Source organism: Hemiscyllium ocellatum, chromosome 47 (genome assembly GCF_020745735.1).
Source record: "Hemiscyllium ocellatum isolate sHemOce1 chromosome 47, sHemOce1.pat.X.cur, whole genome shotgun sequence".
In the NCBI taxonomy this organism is placed as follows: Eukaryota; Metazoa; Chordata; class Chondrichthyes; order Orectolobiformes; family Hemiscylliidae; genus Hemiscyllium; species Hemiscyllium ocellatum.
Window position 1 is genome coordinate 9042757 of NC_083447.1, and position 19068 is coordinate 9061824.

At 45.8% G+C, this 19068-nt stretch overlaps 1 protein-coding gene across 2 annotated transcripts in view; it reads right to left on the reverse strand.

Moving 5' to 3' along the window:
- Window positions 1-19068, reverse strand: part of prkd2 (protein kinase D2) — a 123370-nt gene that overhangs the window by 28754 nt on the left and 75548 nt on the right. For both annotated transcript variants that reach the window (XM_060856221.1, XM_060856222.1), the window contains one exon: window positions 13506-13637. In XM_060856221.1, the coding sequence (XP_060712204.1) occupies window positions 13506-13637 (132 nt within the window). The remainder of the gene's footprint in view (window positions 1-13505; window positions 13638-19068) is intronic.

Genomic DNA, 19068 nt, shown 5'->3' on the forward strand with positions numbered 1-19068 from the left:
CAGGATCAGCGTCAAGAAATATCCACATGTAAATAAAGGGAGATGGGATACCAGCCTCTATGGAGTTATTGCAACGGCCATGAGACATTCCTGAAGAAATTCACACACAACTGTTGTCTTTTGAGTTTGATAGGTATTTCTGGCATCATGCTGTTATTTTGGAAGCTTGATTCCTTTGATCCTGCCAAAGACAAGGCCTAGTACAGGGAAAGAATGTTATTTTTTCTCTGCAAATGACGCTGGGGGCAAATGAAAAGCAACGAGTAGATCTCCTGGCAGCTTGTGGACCCACAGCTAGTTCAGTTATTTGGAGTCTAATGTTGCCTGAGGAACCAGATACCAAAACCTTTCAATGAGCTGTCAAAGGAAGTGGTGGAGGCTGGTACAAGTGCAACGTTTAAGAGGCATCTGGATGGGTATATGAATAGGAAGGGTTTGGAGGGATATGGCCTGGGTGCTGGCAGGTGGGACTAGATTGGGTTGGGATATCTGGTCGGCATGGATGGGTTGAACCGAAGGGTCTGTTTCCATGCTGTACATCTCTATGACTCTAAGTGTTGATGGATTTAGTTATGGAATATTATGACCCCAAGCCTCTAATTCTGGGAAGCTATTGGTTTTACTCGGTAATTCAAGAACCAGGGGAATCCATATTGGGAGTTTTGATGAGCTTAAGGTGACCTGGCAAAGGCATGTGACTTTGGTTTAACTTTTAATGAGATGCTGAGACGGTTTGAGATGTGGCATTAATGATGTAACCTTGCAAAAGTGCCTACCAGCTGAAACCCAACTGGACTTGAACCAGGCACTACACCTGGCTTTATCGTTGGAAAATGCAGTAAGTGGAGCGTGTGAGTTGCAGGGTACTCCGATGGAAGTGAGCACCCTCGCCAATCTGACTGAGCTTGGGGGAAGGCAATTGCACAGCCTCACTCAGGACATTATCCTGGACAGAGGGACTCTAGGTCAGCTCACAACAAAAGCCCAAAACAAACCCAAACAGTTCAAATTCCCTGCAGGATGCGGGCGGACAGTTGCTGCCCGGTGTGTGGACTCAAGACAGCAAGAGAGTCCAACTAGACCTCAACTGGGTAAGAGCGCTCATAGGCTGGAGAGTGCACACCCTGGCAAGCCCACCTACATCTGGTCTGGAACAGTTACATTGCTTAGCAACATCCAAATCTGAACCAATCGAAATAAACCTCTGATGAAATGGTGACCCAGTTCTAATGGAGGATGATACCAGTGCGGCTATATCAGTGATTGCAGAACCAGTCTTCAACAAAATTCGCTCTGGACTCCAACCCTTTAGTTTGTACAAGACCTCGGTCAGACTGAGAGCCTATACCCAGGAACCTTTACAGACTAAAGGGTACAACTTCGGTTCCGGTCTCTTATGAGAAACAGCTGGTTCAGTTCCCACTGATTGTAGTAAAAGGTTCGGGCCCAAGCTTGATGGGGTGAAATTGGTTGAGAAAGATTCACTTTGACTGGCTCAACCTTTTTCGATTAGAGAATGGCTGCCTGATTGACGTCCTAATTAAATACTGGAAGGTTCTTCAGGAAGATCTAGGCTCGATCAAAGGAGCAAAGGTCAGCTGGCATGTTGACCAGGAAATAATTCCAGGATTCTGCAAGGCCTGCTCAGTGCCAACTGCCTCATGGGCAGAGGTATTTGCAGAAATGCTGTAGCTGTTACAAAACTCTGGTGCGGCCCCACCTGGAATATTGCATACAGTCCTGGTCACCTCATTATAGGATGTGGAAGCTTTGGAAAGGATGCAGAGGAGCTTTACCAGGATGTTGTCTGGTATGGAGGGAGGGTCTTATGAGGAAAGGCTGAAGGACTGGAGACTGTTTTTGTTGGAGAGATAGGGTGGACAGTGATAGCCTTTTTCCTCTGATGGTGATGGCTAGCATGAGGGGACATAGCTTTAAATCGAGGGATGATAGATATAGGACAGGCGTCAGAGGTAGATTCTTTACTCAGAGAGTAATAGGGGTGTGGAACGCACTGCCTGCAACAGTAGTAGACTCGCCAACTTTAAGGGCATTTAAATGGGCTTCAGATTGGTTCCACAGGTTGGCGCAACATCGAGGTCCGAGGGGCTTGTACCGCGCTGGAATATTCTATGTTCTAAATCAGGAGGCTGGAAAGTGAGGGAATCATCAAAGCCAGCCCAGTTTGTGGAACGGGCAGCGCTGGGCGTACTGGTTGTGTAGCCTGATGGGACAATTCACCTGTTAAACCAACGGTAAACCATTTCTCACTGCTGGAGAAGCGAGATCTGGTATTGACATGCGATGCCTAGCTGCACAGCATCGAGGTAATATTAGCTCATACCTGGCCCAAGGGATAGGAACGCCCAATTGCATTTAGTACTTTAGGTAATGCAGAGCGTAAATATGTCCAGATAGAGAAGGTAGGTTTGGGGGGGGGGGGGGGGGGGGGGTCATATTTCGATGTAGGTTTGCTCGCTGAGCTGGAAGGTTCATTTCCAGATGTTTCGTCACCCTATTAGGAAACATCTTCAGTGGGCTTCTGGGTGAAGCACTGTTGCTGATTCCTGCTTTCTATTTGTATGTTTGTGTTCCTTTGATTTGGTGATGTCATTTTCTGTGGCGATATCATTTCCTGCGGTGATCTCATTTCCTGTTCTTTTTCTCAGAGGGTGGTAAATGGGGTCTACGGTCATATTTAGGGTCAGAAAGTTCCACCAATACCGTTGTGGATAAAAATTTGTAATATTAATGGACCACAAAGTCCTGCTAGATCTAATTAAAGACAAGCCAGTGCTGCCCATAGCTGAATTCAGTGGTGGGCTCAAATACTAAATGCATATCATTACATGTTGAAATACTTTCCAGGAGACCAAGTAGTGAATGCAGGTGCATTGAGCCACCTTCCTCGGCAGATACCCCACCGGTGGGACTGCCACTGGAAGAGTCTGTCACGGTTTTAAATCTCCTGATCACACTTCCAGTCGCAGCTGACAATATCAGAGTTTGGACACAGAAAGATCCGGTCGTGGCAAAACTGAAACAGCTGGGGGTGACGGAGGTGGGGGGAGGGGGGGACATGAGAACCAAAGGGTTGTCACGACCTGCAGGTTCAAGCGGGATTGATGGGATACCTCCATGGAGAGTTAGCAGGGACTCGACAGGCCTTACTTGGGGCCATAAAGGACTCCCTGGCACCAGGGAGGAATCTCCAGCTTCTTCAGTGCCACCAAATACTTTACCCAACAGAGTCTTTAATTAATATCTCAGCCAAAGGAGAGAGTCTCCCAATGGGGCAACACTCCCGCAGTCCTGACACCGGGAGCATCAGCCCAGATATTGCACACAAGCATCCGGAGTGGAGCAAAAGGCTTCTGATCTAGTGGCATGGGAAAGGAGTTCACGAGTGGAACGAGCCCTGGCTGTTTTGTGCTTGTTCCACATCTGAGTGCACAGATCCCAAGTCTCAGGAATTTGGGAATGTGGGCAGGGATTATACACGGCACTACTGGGACATGGAAGCATTAGGTAAACGCCGGTGCTTTGCAATGTCACACTGTGGCCTTATAGAAAGATCATAGAATCGTTAAGACACTGAGGCCTTTCAGCCTGTTGTGTCAGTGCTATACCTCTACCATAAGCTACCCAATTCCACCTCTTCCCCCCCCCCCTCCAGGGTAGTGCTGGGAAATGACTGACTCAGTTCATCTCAGAGAAAAAGTGAGGACTGCAGATGCTGGAGATCAGAGTCTAGATCAGAGTGGTGCTGGAAAAGCACAGCCGGTCAGGCAGCATCCGATGAGCAGGGGAATCGACGTTTCAGACAAAAGCCCATTCCTGATGAGGGGCTTTTGCCTGAAACGTCGATTCTCCTGCTCCTCGGATGCTGCCTCACCTGCTGTGCTTTTCCAATACCCACAGTCTCAACTCTGACTCCGTTCATCAATCCGCTGTACAACGTTCTGCCAACAGGTGGAGCCCAAGGCTGCATTACAAAACCAAAATGGCCAGGTGAGATTCCAAGAGGGCTATCAGGAACCGGTGCAGGAGAGCGGCCTATATTTATGGATTCGGCAGGGTACGGGGATGGGGGAGAGAGAATTCAAATTCTGGGTCAATCAAATCTTTAATCAGTGGCAAGGTGATGGGGGAGGGGTTGTTTAACAGCAAAGACTCAAAAGAGAGTTTTATTTAAAAAATTCACGCATGTGAATGTGGGCATCTCTGGTAGCATTCACTGCCCTTGTTAAGAGCCAATCCTAGTGCTGAGGGTCTGGAGTCACATATAGGCCAAAATAAATTTCCTCCCAAAGAACAGAGAACATGCAGCACAGGCCCTTTGGCCCATCCATTTCTGTGCCAACACATGATGCCTTTCTAAACTAAAAGCCTTTTGCCCCTTCATGGTCTATTCCCTGCCCATTCATGTATCTGTCAAGATGCTTCTCAAACATTGCTATTGCAACTGCCTCCACTAAGATGTCCTCTGGCAGCGCATTCCAGGCACTTAACACCTTCTGTGTGGGGAAAAAAAAAGTGCCTCTCACATCTCCTTTAAACTTATCCCCTTTTACCTTAACCCTATGTCTCCTATTAATTTCTACCCTGGAAAAAAAGACTCCAATTATCCATTGGGCATGATGGCTCAGTGGTTAGTACTGCTGCCTCATGGCACTGGGGATCTGGGTCCAATTCCACCCCTGGGTGACTGTCTTGTGTGGAGTTTGCACATTGTCTGTGTGCGTTTTCTCCCTCAGTCCACCGATATGCAGGTTAGGGTGGATTGGACCATGGGGAATTGTCCCATAGTGTCCAGGGATGTACAGGTTAGGGTGGATTGGCCTTGGGAAATTGCCCGGGAGTTTTCAGTAATGTACAAATAGGGTGGGATGCTCTTCAACGGATTGGTGTGGACTCGATGGGCTGAATGGCCTGCTGAATCCATACTGCAGGGATTCTATGAATCTATTTTTGAAAACTTCTATTAGGTCACCCCTCATCCTTCGAGATTTAAGTGAAAACAAACTGAGTTTGTCCAATCTCCCTCATAGCTAATAAAATCCAAACCAGACAACGTAAACTCTTTCTGCACCCTCTCCAAAGCCTCCACATCCTTCTGGTCTTGTGGCAAACAGAACTTTATGCAATATTCCATAAAGGATATTACTGATCTCGATGGGTTTTTACATTAATCAATAGTGGTTACTGGGTTGTCATTGGGCCAACTTATTATTGAATTCAAGTCTCTCCATCTGCCATAATGGATTCAAACGTACTTTCCAAGGTTAACCTGGGCTTGTCCAGTGACATTACCACTACACCCCCACCCCAATTGTCCAAGTGAATGGCATAAAATGTATAAAACAATACAGAGAAAGCATGGTAGACCAAGGTTGAATCATCCAATGGTACAAGCCAGCAGATGCTGGCCTGGCAGAAGGCATTCAGATAGGTCACCTAAATAAAATCACTACAGAGAGGATGTGTAGGCCATTCTGCCCCTGGAGTCTGACTTGCCATGGCAGTCTAGTCATGGTCTTGCCTGCTCCCCATAACCTGTGACCCTCTTGTACACCAAAACTCTGTGTACTATCATACAGTCACTAAAGTGTGGAAGGAGGCCATTCGGCCCAACGAATCCACACCAACCCTCCCATCCAGATCCACACCCACACCCACCCCCACCCCACCCCTTTACTCCATCTCTGTAACCCTGCACTTCCCATGGCTAACCCACCTAACCTGCACATCCCTGGACACTATGGGGCAATTTAGCAAGGCCAATCCACCCTAGCCTGCACATCTTTGGATTGTGGGATAAAACTCACGCAGACACAGGGAGAACACAGACAGTTGCCTAAGGGTGGAATCAAACCTGGGTCCCCGATGCTGAGAGGCAGCAGTGCTAACCACTGAGCCACCGTACTGTGTGGTATCCAATACAACGTTAAAAAAAAATCACACAACACCTGGTTACAGTCAAGCAGGTTTATTTGGAAGCACTAGCTTTCAGAGCGCTGCGCCTTCATCAGATAGCTAGCTAATGAAGGAGCGGTGCTGCAAAAGCTCATACTTCCAAATAAAGCTGTTGGACAATAACCTGGTGTTGTGTGACCTTTAACTTTGTCCACCCCAGTCCAACACCGGCTCTTCCACATCATAATCCAATATATTCATATCATTGAATAAACTGATGATGGAACCCTCGCTATTCTCAGGGAAAGAGAATTTCAAACACAACCATCTCAGGAGAAACTCTTCCTCATCGCCATCTTAATGGGAGATCCCACATTTTGAAACTACGCCCCCTAGTTCTAGATTCCTTCATGACAGGGAACATCCTTCCAATCTCTCGCCCATCCACGCCTCTTAGAAGCTTCATGATGTGGAGGAGCTGGTGTTGGACTGGGGGGTGGACAAAGTTAAAAATCACGTGACACCAGGTTATAGTCCAACAGGTTTAATTGGAAGCACTAGCTTTCGGAGCGATGTTCCTTCATCAGGTGGTTGTGGAATCTTTAAAAGTAATTTAAAAGACATTTGGAGAAGGACATGAACAGGAAAGGTTTGGAGGAATATGGGCAGATGGGGCTGGTTTAGTTTGGGATTACGTTTGGCATGGGCTGGTTGGACCGAAGAGTCTGTTTCTGTGCTGTACGACTCTAAATGCTAAATCACCTCACATGCTTTCAAACTCCGACACGCATGGGCCCAACCTTTCCTCAAGACCTGACCCTTCATCCTGGGAATCAGCTGAGCAAACCATCTCTCAATTGCTTCCGAAGCAAGTAATCCTCCCACAGATACTCAGTTTCCTGACCTACAGGCCACAACCAGTGAAGATTGGGGACAATATTTCATTCTCACTAACTCTCAACACTACAGCACCCCCCCCCCCCGGGGTACGTACTCAGCCCCCTACTGTACTCACTGTATACCCATGACTGTGTTGCCAAATACCAGTCTAATGCCATTTACAAGTTCGCTGATGACACCACCATAGTTGGTTGAATCTCAGATGGCGACGAAACAGACTACAGTCGGGAGGTGGAAGACCTGGAAAAATGGTGCACTGAAAACAACCCAGCTCTCAGTGCTGGCAAAACCAAGGAACTCATTATTGACTTTCGGCGGGATGTTACTCATGCCTTCCTACACATTAACAGCACAGAGGTAGAACGAGTGGAGAGTGGTTATCCACAACAAACTTTCCTGGACTCTTCATATGGACGCACTGGTTACAAAACTGAAAAATGTGCTGCTGGACAAGAGCGGCAGGTCAGGCTGCATCAAAGGAGCAGGAGAATCGACCTTTCGGTCATAAGCCCTTTTTCAGCTCTGATCTCCAGCATCTGCAGTCCTCATCTTCTCCGCACTGGTTACAAAGGCCCAACATCTCTTCTTCCTCAGGCAGTTGAGGAAAGTTGGTATGACGGCGAACACCCTCAACAACTTTTATAGGTACGCCATCGAGAGCATTCTGTCTGGATGTATCACTACCTGGTATGGCAACTGTACTGTTCAAGATTGGAGACGGTTACAGAATGTGAACAACTCAGCCCAGACAATCACAAAGGCCAACCTACCATCTACAGAATCCATCTACCAGGCCCACTGTCAAAGAAAGGCCACCAGCATTCTCAAAGATCCATCCCACCCTGGCAACGTTTTTCTACAACCCCTACCATCAGACATAATGTGGAGTTTTACTCAGTGTCTGAATCCATGCAGTACCTCTTCAGTGTTTTTGATGGGACACAGTGAAGAGGGAATCACAACCTGGTTTGCCCTTTGTTTATTATGGTGGTCAGTCACTGAGCACACTCACAAGAGGCTACCAATGTACTTTTGGCAAAAGCGCAACATTAATTACAAACAACAGGAAATGAAACATGAACTACACTATTCAAGAATTATATGAAATAACCTTATTCCAAATATCAGAAATAAAGGTTCAACCCTTTTCCTCACAGCAAGACTTTACAGATACTCAAGTGTCATTGAACAAATTAAGGTTCCTTATTCAGTGGAAGTGGCTGTAACTGGCTTGCTTTAGCATACTCCTCCAATTATGTAATGCAGTTTCTTTAGTTAACACCTCTTCTGGAGATCCTGAAACTTTTAACACAGCTCACTTATTTCTTATCACAACTTCCTGAAACTCCTTTCCCATAGTCATCTGTTTCTAGCACCTTTCTCCTACTCAGGACTTCTTTACTTCTATCCTTAATTAAATTAACTTTTAAACTCGGTTCACCCCAGTCCAACACCGTCACCTCCAAATCATTACTTCTATCCTGACTGTTTTGCAGGTTACTACAAACTAACAGAACTTTGGCGGTCTGACTGAACTTGCATACATCTCCTCACCGGAGGAGAAAGTGAGGTCTGCAGATGCTGGAGATCAGAGCTGAAAATGTGTTGCTGGAAAAGCGCAGCAGGTCAGGCAGCATCCAAGGAACAGGAAATATAACAACATAACAACACAACGGTTGGAGGAAGAGCACCTCATCTTCCGCCTGGGAACCCTCCAACCACAAGGGATGAACTCAGATTTCTCCAGTTTCCTCATTTCCCCTCCCCCCACCTTGTCTCAGTCGAATCCCTCGAACTCAGCACCGCCCTCCTAACCTGCAATCTTCTTCCTGACCTCGCCGCCCCCACTCCACTCCGGCCTATCACCCTCACCTTGACCTCCTTCCACCTATCGCATCTCCATCGCCCCTCCCCCAAGTCCCTCCTCCCAACCTTTTATCATAGCCTGCTGGGCACACTTTCCTCATTCCTGATGAAGGGCTTGTTCCCGAAACGTCGAATTTCCTGTTCCTTGGATGCTGCCTGACCTGCTGCGATTTTCCAGCAACACATTTTCAGCTACATCCCCTCACCTTCTAGATGACTCTGTCTTTGTTTCCCTGCATCTTATATCACAATGGAAATATGGTGCTGTAAACGGTGAGATTTAAATGCATTTTTAATATGATTTGTTTTAAGTTTTGGTTACTGACTTGAGTTGTGTGTGTTTGAAGTTAATTAAAGCAAATGTTTTAATAACCAGCACCTATGGGATCAGGAATACACTGGTTGGTCAAAAGGTCTGCTAATCAACATAAAACAAACACACTAAGTGATGGAAACATAATAGAGAGGGTATACACATTGCTGTTAGACTTTATTTAAAGCATAAATCACTTAATTAATAATGCAACTTTACCTTAAATAAAAGTTACCACAGAAAGCCTTCTCACGTTCACACTCAACTGACCACGCTGACGTAGCAGATTGCAATAAAACAGTAAACCTTCGGTACTTTGAGTGTATATTGTTTGCCAGTTTATTGAGATTGTCAGTTCAAACAACATTTACTGGATTAACTTGTAAGTAGATCTGTAGTCATGTTGATTTACTTTAAAATCGTTTGAAATTTTATTGGAGTTCAATGTAGGTAAGTGTGAAGTGATTCACTTTGGTAAGAGTAACAAGAAGATGGGGTACTGGGCTAATGGTTGGATACTTGGTAGTGTGGATGAGCAGAGGGATCTTGGTGTCCATGTACACAGATCTCTGAAAGTTGCCACCCAGGTAAATAGTGCTGTGAAGAAGGCATATAGTGTACTGGCTTTTATTGGTAGAGGAATTGAGTTCCGGAGTCCTGAGGTCATGTTGCAGTTGTATAAGACTCTGGTGCGGCCGCATCTGGAGTATTGTGTGCAGTTTTGGTCGCCATACTATAGGAAGGATGTGGAGGCACTGGAACGGGTGCAGAGGAGGTTTACCAGGATGTTGCCTGGTATGGTGGGAAGATGGTATGAGGAAAGGCTGAGGCACTTGGGGCTGTTTTCATTGGAGAAAAGAAGGTTTAGGGGTGACTTGATAGAGGTGTACAAGATGATTAGGGCTTTAGATAGGGTTGACAATGAGAACCTTTTTCCACGTATGGAGTCAGCTATTACGAGGGCGCATAGCTTTAAATTAAGGGGAGGTAGGTATAGGACCGACGTTAGGGGTAGATTCTTTACTCAGCGAGTCGTGAGTTCATGGAATGCCCTGCCAGTAGCAGTGGTGGACTCTCCCGCTTTATGGGCATTTAAACGGGCATTGGATAGACATATGGAGGATAGTGGGCTAGTGTAGGTTAGGTGGGCTTGGATCGATGCAACATCGAGGGCCAAGGGGCCTGTACTGCACTGTATTTTTCTATGTTTCTATGTTTTTCTATGTTCTATGAAATCCACTTTGGGAGCACTGATTGGCTTTTGCTGACCTTAGGATGTTTTATGACTTAGCAAGGTAAATTGCATTGCTTTTAAATTTGTTAGATATTTCTAGATTTAGGGTTTTTTTTTTAAAAGCTTAGGGGAAACATTCAGTTCAGAGGGAGATACTTTCTTTAAAGTTTACTTTGCCTTGGATGGTGTTGCTTGGAGAGCGTGGTGGTCCTGAGAAGAGGGGATTATCATAAAACAAGATTTTGTTCTGGTAGGGAAATGGTGATAGCCCCCGAACAGAAATGTTGGGAATAAAGTCTTGAGACTGAATAAGTTCAGGTGTACATTAGATCACAGAAGGAGCAATTAGCATGCTCAATCTAGGAGTTAAAATCATTACCAAGATGTTAATAGAATAGAATCCCAACAGTGTGACAACAGGCCCTTTGGCTCAACATGTCCACACTGACCCTCCGAAGAGGAACTCATCCAGATCCATTCCTCTCCCCTGTTACTCTACATTTATCCCTGACTGATGCACCTACACATCCCTGAACACCATGGGCAATTCAGCACGGCCACTTCCTGCACATGTTTGGATTGTGGGAGGAAACCGGAGCATCCCTGAAAAAACCTACAGACACAGGCAGAACGTGCAAACTCCACACAGACAGTCGCCTATGGGTGGAATCGAACCTGGGTCCCTGGCGCTGTGAGCTACTGTGATTTAGTTTTTCTTCTGGTGAGTGTACTGCATAAATCTTGCTTTTTTTGGTAATTATAAGGAAATGTTTTGGGATTAATGGGAATTATACTTTAAAAATCTTGTAGGTAATTCTAATTTATCTTTTTTTGGATTATAAACTTTCATTTAATTGCTGAAACAGAATCTGTAACATTGTATAAGTTCCCGTGAGAGACCACCTCATTAAAACTAACTCAAAACATGATCTGTCCAGCTGGATTTCAGACTGGGATCTGACCGGTCGAGGAATAATTATATTCCCTAGGATTACAGCAATAGATTTTTCATCTTCTCTACTCGTTACTCAATGCACAGAACTATTAACCTCATAGGTCGTAAAGGCTACGTGACAACAAATTCTCACACAACACGGTACCACACTCAAAACTCAAAAATGAAAGTAAAACTGCTCTTCCCTCCATAGCACAGTGGATAGAAATACATCAAATATGCAGTCCTGTTCACTTCAGAACCAAAGTTTCCAAATAATGGTAACAATGAACCTTGTTCTCCAAAACACAAGCTGCCAGAGGAAGTGGTAGAGGCTGGTACAATTACAACATTTGTTGTGGTTCTGTTCGCCGAGCTGGGAATTTGTGTTGCAGACGTTTCGTCCCCTGTCTAGGTGACATCCTCAGTGCTTGGGAGCCTCCTGAGATTCTGTGATCTTTCCTCCGGCATTTGTAGGGGTTTGTCTCTGCTGATTCCGGTTGTCAGTTCCAGCTGTCCATTGCAGTGGTCGGTATATTGGGTCCAGGTCGATGTGCTTGATTGAATCTGTGGATGAGTGCCATGCCTCTAGGAATTCCCTGGCTGTTCTCTGTTTGGCTTGTCCTATAATAGTAGTGTTGTCCCAGTCGAATTCATGTTGCTTGTCATCTGCGTGTGTGGCCACTCAGGATAGCTGGTCGTGACTAGCCACGAAACGACATGACCAGCTTCCTTAGTAGCCACACATGCAGATGACAAGCAACATGAATTCGACTGGGACAACACTACTGTTATAGGACAAGCCAAACAGAGAACAGCCAGGGAATTCCTAGAGGCATGGCACTCATCCACAGATTCAATCAATAAGCACATCGACCTGGACCCAATATACCGACCACTGCAGCGGACAGTTGGAACTGACAACCGGAAGTGGCAGGTACAAATCACTATAAATGCCGGAGGAAAGATCACAGAAGCGCTTCACAGGAGGTTCCCAAGCACTGAGGATGTCACCTAGACAGGGGGCAAAACGTCTGCAACACAAATTCCCAGCTTGGCGAACAGAACCACAACAACAAGCACCCGAGCTACAAATCTTCTCACAAACTTTGAATTACAACATTTAAAGGGCACCTGGATGGGTAGACGAGTAGGAAAGGTTGAGGGGGATATGGGCCAAATGCCAGCAAATGGATGAGATTTATTTAGGACATGTGGTCAGCATGGACGAGAAGGACCGAAGGGTCTGTTTCTGTGCTGTACATCTCTATGTTCTGGATTTCCAACTCTTTCCCCTTCAACTGTTTGAACTTCTGTAGAAAGAAAGCTACATTACAGAAAAACGTGCTGTCCCTGTCCTGGGAGTGTTTGATTGGGGACAGTGTAGAGGGAGCTTTACTCTGTATCTTTCCCAGGACAGGGACAGCACAGAGTGTGTTTGATGAGGACAGTGTAGAGGAAGCTTAACTCTGTACCTAACCCTGTGCTGTCCCTCTCCTGGGAGTGTTTGATGGGGGACAGTGTAGAGGTAGCTTTACCTTGTATCTAACCCCTTGCTGTCATTGTCCTGAGAGTGTTTGATGGGGACAGTGCAGAGGGAGCTTTACCCTGTTTCTAAACCTTGCTGTCACTGTCCTGAGAGTGTTTGATGGGGACAGTGTAGAGAGAGCTTTACCCTGTATCTAACTCCTTGCTGTCATTGTCCTGGGAGTGTTTGATGGGGACAGTGCAGAGGGAGCTTTACTCTGCATCTTACCCTGTGCTGGCCCTGTCCTGGGAGTGTTTGATGGGGGGACAGTGTAGAGGGAGCTTTACCCTGTATCCAACCCCTTGCTGTCATTGTCCTGGGAGTGTTTGATGGGGACAGTGTAGAGGGAGCTTTACTCTGTATCTAACCCTGTGCTATCCCTTTCCTGGGTGTTTTATCAGGGACACTGCAGAGGGAGATTTACTTTCGGTTTAGAAAGAAACAGCAGCTTTACTCTGTCTCTAAACCCAGGTCATGCATGCTGTGTTCTGGTGAAAGGGAGTGCCATTTGTGTGGAAAGGAACTATCAGAGGCTTGATGCCAGCATTGTTGAATAGCCAGCTGAGATGCTTGCTTAGATTAGATTACTTGCAGTTTGGAAACAGGCCCTTTGGCCCAACAAGTCCACACCGACCCTCCGAAGAGCAACCCACCCAGAGCCATTCCCCTACATTCACCCTGTCACACTACGGGCAATTTAGCATGGCCAATTCACCTAACCTGCACATCCAGAAACCCAGAGCAGTTGGACAGCTTCAGCCTGGCCTGGAAGTCTGGAAACTGCGCTGCAGGAAGGAAATGCGTGTGTTCTTACCGTCACACTTCAGTCCCTGTCTCACCAGCCCGAACAGCATCTCGCCACAATGGTCACAGAACGCTGGCGCGCGGTACGAGTGCACATTCAGGGCATGTGGGCGAATCTGGAAGTCCTCAAAAGTGGCAGCACCTTAAAAAGACAAAGGAGGAAATCAACGTTAATTCTCTAAGGCAAGGGCAGAGCAGTTTTGCACACTATTCCAGGTCAGAATACCTACCTGCGGATCCCCAGAAGGCAGAACTCTGCAAACTACCTTCACTGCGATTAGGAATGCACCTACTCCATTTTGAATATCCTCTGCTCCAGCCTATTCCCACACTGTAGGAATTCTTGGACAACAAACTGCACAGAAGACATGGTCTCACCCTGCATAACATGCTTGGATTTATTTTCAACTCCTCTCGTAATAAAAGGACAACATCCCATAGTGTTCTTGCACAGTAACTTTTCATAATCTGGGCACCAGAACACTTAAATCCCTTTGCACCTCAGAATTCTACAGTCATTCTCCATTTAAGTAATGCTCTACTTAGTTCTTCCTGATGAAATGAATAACTTCTCATTTTCCCACATTGTATCCCTGCTCGCTCACTCAGTCTCTCATATTGGTCAGTAATGTCCATGTGATTTCTTCACAACATTTTTTCCTATCTCTCTTGGTGTCATCTGTGCATTTGGCTACTATGCCCTTCGCTGCCCTCTTCCAAGTCATTGACGTCAATTGTAAAATTCCAATGTTACAGCACAGATCCCTCAGGACTTGCAAATATATATTACCCCCCTACACCATGTGCTTTGATTTTTGGATTAGCCTTTGCTGGGGTAGCATATTGAACGCCTTCTGAAAATTCAAGTGTACCATGGCAACAGAATTCCCTTTATTCATAGCCTCTGCTCCTCATTCAAAGAAATCTATTAAATTGGTTAAGCCCGATCCTCCTCCAGCAAAACCATGTGTGGACTCTTCCAACATCTACGAAAAAAAGTACACATCTAACATCTTCCACATGAGCACATGTCAATCTAACTGCTCCATTGTTTTTGTCTGTCTCCCTCTCTTCTTGAGTAGATGACTCATGTTTGCTTCTACCCAATCTAATGAGTGCGTTCCCAAATCGGGGGAATTTTGGAAAACTAACACCATCTATTACCTCACTTCTTTTTCTCCAAAGCCCCTCAGATGAAGTCCACTAAGACCCAGACGCTTGTCAATCCAGCTACATCTGGTTTGGTTAGCACCACTTCCTTTGTAAATTTTACTCAGTTCCCCTCTCTCTCTTTCAACTCTCGACTTACAGCCGTTTCTGGCATTCTTCTGTATTCTCAAGAATGAAGGCGGAAGCAAACTTGTTGATTATTCATCCACCTAGTTCCTTATTAACTCCCTAGGGGCGGCACGGTGGCACAGTGGTTAGCACTGCTGCCTCACAGCACCAGAGACCTGGGTTCAATTCCCACCTCAGGCGACTGTCTGTGTGGAGTTTGCATGTTCTCCCCGTGTCTGCGTGGGTTTCCTCCGGGTGCTCCGGTTTCCTCCCACAGTCCAAAGATGTGTTGGTCAGGTGAATTGGCCAGGCTAAATTGCCCGTAGTGTTAGGTAAGGGGTAAATGTAGGGGTATGGGTGGGTTGCGCTTCGGCGGGTCGGTGTGGACTTGTTGGGCCGAAGGGCCTGTTTCCACACTGTAAGTAATCTAATCTAACCTAATCTAATCCCTATAATCACTCTCTCGTAGACTAACATGGAGTTTCTCTTTTCCTTTTCAAATGCCTTGCTATCCATTTACACTCCTAGCGAACGTCTTTGAATCTAACTCTTCCTGCCTAATTAACTTTGGTCACTCCACGCTGTTCTTTGTATCCAAACCAATCATTGATCTGACTTGATTTATTATTATCACATCTACTGGGGCACAGTGAAAAGAGGAAAGATGAAACCCAAGTTGGTCCAAGTGGATGAGAGGCACTGAAGGAGAATACAGCAGAAGTACATGGTCGGTATGTTGGGAAAAGTGTAGGCTCCATTAGGAACCATAGAGATAATGTGGGCCCTCAATAAGTACTTTGCGTCAGTCTTCACAATGGAAAAGGACGGTGTTGGTATAGACATCAGGGAGCAGGACAGAGTGTGGTGAACTCGGACAATCACAAAGGCCAACCTTCCATCTATAGAATCCATCTGCCAGGCCCACCATCAAAAAAAGGCCGCCAGCATTCTCAAAGATCCATCCCACCCTGGCAATGCTTTTCTACAACCTCTACCATCGGGGAGGAGGTACAGAAGCCTGAACACACGCACCAGCTGGGTTCAAAACAGTTTCTACCCTACTGTTGTTAGAATACTGAATGGACTCACAAACTCTTAACATTCCCCTGTACCTGTGTTTTGGTTTTTGCTGCTGTTTCCCTATTATTTACTATCTATGCTTCTTAACTGTGTGATCTGCCTGTATTGCTCACAAGACAAAGCTTTTCACTGAGCCTCGGTACACGTGACAATAAATTCAATTCAGGGCTGTGAAAGAGGAGGAGAAGTTAACAAAGAGAGAGGCTATACTGACAACTTTCCAGGCCTGGATCAGATATCTCCCTGGCTGATGAGGGAGGGGAGATCAGGGTCATTAAATGGCGAGCCATAGCTTTAAAGTAAGGAGGAGGCTAAGAGGAGAGTTGAGACTTTATATTTTACTCAAGATGGTTGGAGTCACTGCCAAAAAGGTGCTTTGCAAGGGTCATAACCTTGCATAACATTTGGACAGCACAGAGTTGGAAAATGGGAATAGTATCTTCAGATCTTTGTCAATTTGTGCAGGCCAGATGGGCTGCATGGCCTCTTTCTGTGCTGTAAGGTCTGTGAGGAAAAAAAAGTGTTGTCCTGGTGTTATACAGGCAGGTTGTATGATACAAGAGCATCAGGGTAACAGAGCAGTGTGCAGGATACAATGTTACAGCTGCAAAGAGAGATTAACATGAACATCAAAGAGGTCCATTCATAAGGCTGATAACAGCGGGGAAGAAGCTGTTCTTGAATCTGTTAGTAAGTGTACAGAGGGACTTTGATTATCCGGCATTCGATCAACTTAATTTCAGATGATCCAAATAAGATTGCAAGATCTCAACGAGTGGCTACCGGTGTTATTCGGCATAGATTATCCAGCATTTGATTAACTGAACAAAACACTCCCTGCTCCGCTGTATGCAAACTTTTATATCTTCTGCCCGATGGAGGAGATTATAACTGGGAGTGGGAGGGGTCATTGATGACACTGGTTGCCTTCCCGAGGCAGTGGGAAGTGTAGACAGAATCAGTGGATGGGAGGCTGGTGATAGTCTAGGCTGCATTCATATCTCTCTGTAGTTTCTTGCAGTCTTGGGCAGAGCAGTTGCTGTACCAAGCCTTAATGCATCTGGATAGGATGCTCTCAAAGACGCATCTATAAAAATTGATTATGACTCTAGGTCAGAGTCTTGAGATGTACACCATAGCAACAGACCCTTAGATCCAACTCGTCCATGCCGACCAGATATTATAATTAATCTAGTCCCATTTGCCAGCATTTCACCCATCTCCCTCTAAACCCTTCCTACTCATATGGCTGTATTCATATACCAATCCAGATGCCTTTTAAATGTTGTAACTGTCCACCACTTCCTGTGACAGCTCATTTTACATCTTCTCATTACTTCCTTAAGAGTCCCCACAGCACAGAAGCAGGCCATTGGGCCCATCAAGTCCACAATGACCATCCGCAGAGCATCCCACCCAGACCCACACCCCCGACCCTATCTCTGCAATCCTGCATTTTCCATGGCCAATCCACCTAACCTGCACATTCCTGGACACTCTGGGCAACTTAGCGCCAACAATGCACATCTGTGTCTGTGGGAGGAAACCAGAGCACCCAGAGGAAACCCATGCAGAAACGGAGAGAATGTGCAAAACTACACACAGAATTACTGCTCATTTTTAAGCAGTTGTGTGTTTTATGCTCAAGCTAATTGTTTTCCTTCGCGAACCAGGAATAGCAGGCCCTCCCATTAGAATTTTCCCACATTGTAAGAAAATATTTATCCTGTCCTCTTAAACATTAGTCACTCACTCTGTGGATCTGTCCAATAGCCATTGTAGAGTGTCACTTAAGGTTTCATGTATTAATTTAGCTTTAGCTTCTACCCAGTCTTCTCCCTCTCACACTGGGTGTAAAAGTCAATCCGATTTTGATAGTGTAAAGACATCTCTGTTAGCAAAGTTATTAATCAATCCTGTCACAACACCAAGTCTCATAGTCCCTGCTCTCTGGTCAGTTCCAAGTTGTGCTTGTCTAAGACAGATATTCTATAACTCATCATACAGGCTACCATAGTAAATCAGATATTTTTACTCCCCTCACTTTATATACATCATAGAAATATACAGGATAGAAAAGGCCTTTTAGCCCATTCTAAAATTTGTCAAAAATAACTAAACCCACACTGCCTTGGATGTTATGACATCCCAAGTGACTTTTTAAAAGGTTGTGGGGGTTTCCAGACAGTGCATTCCAGACCCCCACCCCTGGGTGAAGAAGTATTTCCTTAAGTTCCCTCTAAACGTCTTATCCTTCACCTTAAAATTATACCCCCGATTATTAATCCTTTAACAAAGGTTTACAGCTGTTTTCTATCCTGCCTGCCTATGCTCCTCGATCTTATACACCCCTATTAATGTAGATTATTGCTGTTCCTATGTGGGTGGGACAGTGGCTCACCTCACAATGCCAGGGACCCGGGTTCGATTCCAGCCTCAGGCAACTGCGTGGAATTTGCACATTCGCCCATTCCTCCGAATGCTCCGGTTTCCTCCCACAGTCCGAAGATGTACAAGCTGGGGTGGATTGGTCATGGCTACAGGAATGGGGCTGAGTAGGATGCTCTTTGGAGGGTTGGCATGGATTCGATGGGCCAAATGGCTGGATTCCACACTACAAGCATCCATTTCTTCTTGAATAATTTATCCTACATTGTGGCTATTTTAACACATGCAAGTGAGGCCCTTGTCTGAGTCTTGACACTGCCTGTAGGTGTTTGCACTTTCCTGTGTTCAGGCCAATGTTGTCCTGGGACCAGAAGACTGTTGACCAAGTCAGTAACTCTTCCACACACTCAGACTGGATACTGTGGGCCAGACAATCATACAACTGGATGCCATACTGGGTTAGTTAACTGGGAATGTGTTACCAAAGTTACATCTTTTGACATGCTAGACATAGAGTCATAGAGATGTACAGCACGGAAACAGACCCTTTGGTCAAACCCGTCCATGCTGACCAGATATCCCAACCCAATCTAGTACCACCTGCCAGCATCCGGCCCATATCCCTCCAAACCCTTCCTATTCACATACCCATCCAAATGCCTCTTAAATGTTGCAATTGTACCAGCCTCCACCACTTCCTCTGGCAGCTCATTCCATACCCGTACCACCCTCAGTGAAAAAGTTACCCCTTAGGTCTCTTTTATATCTTTCCCCTCTCACCCTAAACCTATGCTCTCTAGTTCTGGACTCCACCACCCCAGGGAAGA